Source organism: Zootoca vivipara, chromosome 9, assembly GCF_965207765.1.
Source record: "Zootoca vivipara chromosome 9, rZooViv2.hap1.1, whole genome shotgun sequence".
Classification (NCBI taxonomy): domain Eukaryota; kingdom Metazoa; phylum Chordata; class Lepidosauria; order Squamata; family Lacertidae; genus Zootoca; species Zootoca vivipara.
In genome coordinates this window covers 27,391,946-27,397,270 of record NC_142592.1, presented here as the reverse complement: position 1 = coordinate 27,397,270, position 5,325 = coordinate 27,391,946, and the positions used below count along the sequence as shown (strand labels likewise).

General features: G+C 46.6%; 1 protein-coding gene across 3 annotated transcripts; it reads left to right on the top strand.

The window, feature by feature from the left end:
* Positions 1-156: 156 nt before the first annotated feature.
* LOC118091361 (nuclear cap-binding protein subunit 2) lies at positions 157-4,717 on the top strand. 3 transcript variants are annotated; one of them, XM_088676469.1, is made up of 2 exons: positions 157-384; positions 2,909-4,717. In XM_088676469.1, the coding sequence occupies exons 1-2, from the start codon at positions 297-299 to the stop codon at positions 3,469-3,471; spliced, it is 651 nt and encodes a 216-aa protein (XP_088532595.1). In that variant the 5' UTR covers positions 157-296; the 3' UTR covers positions 3,472-4,717. The 3 variants fall into 3 exon arrangements, with proteins under 3 accessions (XP_088532595.1, XP_034984167.1, XP_034984166.1); XM_035128276.3 differs by lacking the exon at positions 157-384 and adding an exon at positions 592-666; XM_035128275.3 differs by lacking the exon at positions 157-384 and adding an exon at positions 592-1,948.
* The last annotated feature ends 608 nt before the right edge of the window (positions 4,718-5,325 follow it).

Below are 5,325 nucleotides of genomic sequence, written 5' to 3'. Positions count from 1 at the left end.
CGGCGGCGGGGGGAGTGTTGAGGAAGGGTGGGACGGGGCGGGCCCTTGTCTGGCGAGAGAGCGCGGCGGAGGCGGAGGCGACGGTTCCGCGCGGCGCTCTTCCCCGAGGCGGGGGTGGAACACGGCGAGGCGGGCGGGGGGGATTAGCGCGCGCGCCGCATGGAGGTCAGAACCATCGCCAGCGCCTGGCACTCGCGCGCGGGAACAGTCAAAGGGAGAGCCGGGAGGAAGAGGGGTTGAGGGAGGAGGAGGAGGGAGGAAGAACGAGAGCGACTTCTCTTTCCTCAGGCGAATGGATGAGGAGGAGGAGGAGGGCCCGACACCCGGCCGTCTGTTTGCCTCGCGCTCGAGGCCTAAGGTCAAAGTTCAAGGAGGCCCTCGCGCGTAAGTGGGGGGGGGGGAAGCGCGCTCAACGTCGCTACTTCGCAGGCGCCTATTGGCTCCCCGAGGCAGCTGAGGGCGGGGCTGCCCCGCGTGACGCTCGCACGCACGCAGCGTCGGGCGAGCGAGTGCGCGCGCGGGACGGTTAGTTGAGGAAGAGGGAAGGAAGGAAGCCTCGTTCGAAGGGAGAGGACCGCCTTCTCCTCCCACAATGCAATGCTCTCTGGGCTTAGAAGGGGACTCGGGAGCGCGTTTTGCGAGCAGACGAAACAGCCTGTAATATTGGTATGTGTAGGATAGCCCTGCGCGCGGAGAGAGGCACGCCAGGTTTCGGAGTTGTTGTTTTTTCTACTCGTGGGGTCCAAAGGGGCGTTAGAAAGGTGCTCCTGTCTACCCGCGGGCGCGTTCACCACCACGAGGTTGGGTGAAATGGTACAAAGGATGCGTGTCACTCAGCTCTCTCTCTCTCTGCTGGTGAACACGTACAGGTCCTTTTGCAACTTCTGGGGCCGCTTTCGATGGCGGCAGCCGCTCTTTTAAAAGTATGGGAAGTTGCACGTGGCAATAATAGCTGCAATCCTCTGCCCGTTTATCTCAGATGGAGGCCAGTACTTGACCTCAGGGTATGCTTCTCAGTAGAAATGTGTGTAGGGCTGCAGGTTTCTTTTGCTCAGGCTTCAGTTGTCCATTAAGTGTGCTGAGTTGTGGTTTACTGTGATTCTCTTTACTATCTTCTGTCTGCAAATTGCTGTCGTCCCCTCCCCCAAGGTGTCCGTTCCTCATAAAACCAATGCTTCTGGATTCTAAGCTTGCAGAATCTTAACTGATCCCATTAAGGTTACGGTGCTAAACACACTTATTTAAGAATAAACTTACTTGACGTTGCTGTAGCATACTTCTGAGTAAGCATGCTTTTGCATGAAATTGGGGTATTGGGCTTCTTCAAGTCTTAAAACACAAAGACTTGGAAATAAGGAATCCATGGTGCCTGCCTCCATTTAGGAGTCTTGAGTAATTGCAGTCCTAAGCACACCTACCTTTGTGGACTCATTGTTCGGATCCAGTGAGCCCTTGGTTCTTAGCTCTTGGAGTTGTATTTTTACTACATATATGGTTAGAAAGTATGGGTAGAATGGGTGAAAAAGTATGCTGGGCTAGATAGGGCTTTGATCTGATCCAGGAGGGCTCTACTTGGGTCTTTTCAAAAGCAATTTGCTAATTTTGTTTTAAGTTTGATTAGCACTATCATAGACAACAGGGTTTCAAGCAGTTGCTCTCATTACTTTAGTAAACATTTCCTGACTCTGTACAGATAGTCATAAAGTTTGGGTGTGTGGTGGTGTACAAAGAATGAGGATTTACCCTCTGTTTTGCTTTCCTTGTAGTCATAAGTCCAAAGATGTTCACTTAGAGCCTCTTTCCTGCAGGGAACTGTGCAGAAGTTGCTGGACTACAGTTCCCATTAACCCCAGCTTTCAAGTGCAAGGAGCAGGGGTAATACCTGTTGTAGCCCAACAACATCTGAAAAGCACCACGTTGGCTATCCCGGAGAGGTTCAGCCTGACTGGTAACAGCCTTTAAGGATTCTTTATAGGGGATTTCTTGAAGAAAGGGACTTTGTTAACAGGGAAAGTTCCTCCTGGTCTGTTCCTTGGACCTCAAGAACACCAACGTAGCTTCATGCCACAGTCAAGAGTGGTTGAAACAACCATTACACCATTGTTTTACAACCAGCTGCTTTCAGTGAAAGTCTTAAGCACACACATAATATTGCAATCTTTATCACATTTACTAGGAAGTAAGGCCCACTGAAAATAGTGCATTGTTCCCAAGTAGACTTACATAGTATTGCACTGCATATCTTTCAAGTGAATTCAACAAGATCTAAAAATGCTTAAATTGGACTGAATAGTGCCCATTATATACCCCAGTGTCTGAATGAAGGCCGCCTCGGTAGTGGCGCCTGCCCTGTGGAATGCTCTCCCATCAGATGTCAAGGAAATAAACAATTGCCTGACTTTTAGAAGACACCTGAAGGCAGCCCTGTTTAGGGAAGTTTTTAATGTTTGGTGTTCTATTGTGCTTTTAATTCTGTTGGGAGCCACCCAGAGTGGCTGGGGAAACCCAGCCAGATGGGTGGGGTATAAATAATATTATTATTTATTGTGTTAACCAGGGTCCATTCTTGCTCATCTCTAAATACCAGTTTCTGTAGGCTTAAAAGGCTTTCATCTGCATTATGCAGCCTCCAGCACAATTAATTATTGTGAAAACACTTGCCAGGGTTGCATTGGTACAAGCAATATACTGATGTCTTGCTGTGAGGTTTCATAAGGCACTCTCCTAATAACCTGAAATAAGATGTATGTGTATTTGTCCTGGCAAATAGCAAAAGGACAGGGATGAAGAAACAGGGATTGGAACGGAGCCCAGGAAGATGGTCTGAACAAAGTCACACCAGTGTGACTGGCTCACAAAAGAAAGTGGGTGATGTACTTATAAAGTTGGCTAAAACTTTTCTCCCTAGGTCTGCTCAAGAGCCGTGTGAAGGAACCACTTTTGCAACGCCGGAAGCTGGGCAAGATGTCGGGTGTGCTGAGCGCAACGCTGAGTGGCCTCAACAGCGACTCGTACTGCGAGATCAGCCTGTATCGGGACCAGCACTTCCAGGGAAGTCGTTACCTGCAAGAAAAGTCCCTGAAAAACTCCTGCACACTTTATGTGGGCAACCTCTCTTTCTACACCACAGAGGAACAAATTCATGAGCTCTTCTCCAAGTGTGGGGATGTCAAGCGCATAGTCATGGGGCTAGACAAAGTGAAGAAAACCCCCTGTGGCTTCTGCTTTGTGGAATACTACACAAGAGCAGAAGCAGAGCATTCTATGCGGTTCATCAATGGAACCCGTCTGGACGACCGCATGATCCGAACAGACTGGGATGCTGGGTTTAAGGAAGGGCGCCAGTATGGCCGTGGGAAAACAGGTGGCCAGGTACGAGATGAGTACAGAACAGACTATGATGTGGGCAGAGGTGGCTTTGGCAAGATTGTTCAGCAGCAGAAGACAAATCAGCAGTCAGTGATCTACTAATGGCTTCTTGGATTGGGTAAAGATAATAATGAATTAAATAAACCTGATCTCTTAAAAAAGGGGCAGGGGAGCTATGTGAAAATTTTGCAACCACATTGCTATGTGCAAGGAGGGTAGAAAAATAGAAAGCTTCAAGAAACCATGTACACAAAGCAGAGAATCTAGCACCATAACTCGGGAAAGAAAGAGGAACAGCATCTTGCTAGTGACTTCAATAGTTCTAAACTTTCTGTCAATGTGCAGCTTTACTTGCTATGGGTATTTCTCCTTCCCATTAAGATTAGCTTTACAGGCATCCTATTCATTTACTTTGAGGTAAATACAGTAAGATTTATTCCCACCTAAGTAAATAATTTCACAGCTCTAGTTCTCTTATTCTCTACAACTGCTGTGCAGAGCTGCTAGTGAAGTGGCTGATTCCATACTATTGATGAACTCTATCCTTGCCTCAGATATTCCTTGTTGAATGTGTGATACACTTTTCAGGGAAGATAAATTATTTGCCTAGCAAAATTTGCAGCTGGTCATTAAATAATGCCCATTGACTATAACATAGAGGTTAATTGATTGCAACTGAACAACTAAGTTTCTGCTTTCCTCTACATTTGGTTTCTGTTCCTGTAAGTTCCTGGGCAACAACTTTGTGACCATGGAAATGCAGACCTCTCCCATAATATGTAATGGGGGTATCTGTTGCCCCATAAAGATGGTGAGTCCCAGCAGCTCCAAACACTGCCTTCTGCTTTCTTTCTTTTTAGTGTGGAGGTTTTCAGTCTCTACTCTCTAACTCCTTGCTGTCTGTATTAATTTGCGTAGACCAGCTGTAATTCTGTATGACCTGTATTGATTTGTACACCATGGTTTCAGGATGCAAGCATAGCACATACCATATTTTAATACACTATTCCATCAGACTGCAGTAGAAGGGGAGAGAGAAAGGAGACCCACTCCACTGGCTTAGGTGAGAGACCAACTCAGTATAGCTCTTCTCCTTAAACTGTTCAATTTCAATGTGTTGTTAATAAGAACTTGGTAACTAAGCCTGTTTGCTTTTTCTCTCCCACTCCATCTCTTTTCCTTTTGTGCCTGGTCTTTTAGCATGTAAACCTTAGGGCAAGGACTATGTGGGGGAAATATGGTGATGGGCATTTTTATACACCCCAAAACTGCTTGCTATGTCAGCCCTACATGAAACCTACTGACTTATTTTGGTATATGGATTCAGTAAATATTATTCAAGATGGCAGCTGGTGGTATTTCAGTTATTCCATTTCAGGATTTTATTTTATTTTGTCCTACTACTGAAACTCGGGTCTGTGATAGGCAACCACTTGCCCACTTCCTCAGGATCATAGCTGCCAAGTTTTCCCTTTTCTCGCGAGGAAGCCTATTCAGCATAAGGGAAAATCCCTTAAAAAAAAGGGATAACTTGGCAGCTATGCTCAGGATGTTCCCCCCTCACCCACTGTTCTGATTCAGATAGGGCTCTTTGTTAGCATGGATTGCCATGACTATATGTTGCCAGATATTTGACATCTATAGAAGAACTTTATAGGGCCCGAACACAAACCTGGAAGGAGGGGTGGAGGGCTAGATGATGGAACTGACGTAAAATAACTGGTATACCTTTATTTTGGCACTACATTAATTATTTCCTGCAGGAAGCACATCTATTATTTGTCCACTACAGCAGGGTATTTAACGGGCACAATGGAAGCAGTGAGAGTCTAAGCCAGGAATGGCCAACCTATGGCTTCCGGATGTTGTTGAACTTACAATTCCTATCAAACCTGATGGTTGAGGATGAGGGAAATGTAGTCCAACAACTTCTGGAAGGTCACAGCTTAGCCACCC

What these genes read in the sequence shown, in the direction of transcription:
- LOC118091361 (XM_035128275.3), top strand. Translation starts at nt 1,732, where the DNA reads ATGAGGATTTACCCTCTGTTTTGCTTTCCTTGTAGTCATAAGTCCAAA. An exon ending in GGAGAGGTTCAGCCTGACTG is followed by an intron (nt 1,949 to 2,908) that starts GTAACAGCCTTT and finishes TTTTCTCCCTAG; the next exon opens with GTCTGCTCAAGAGCCGTGTG.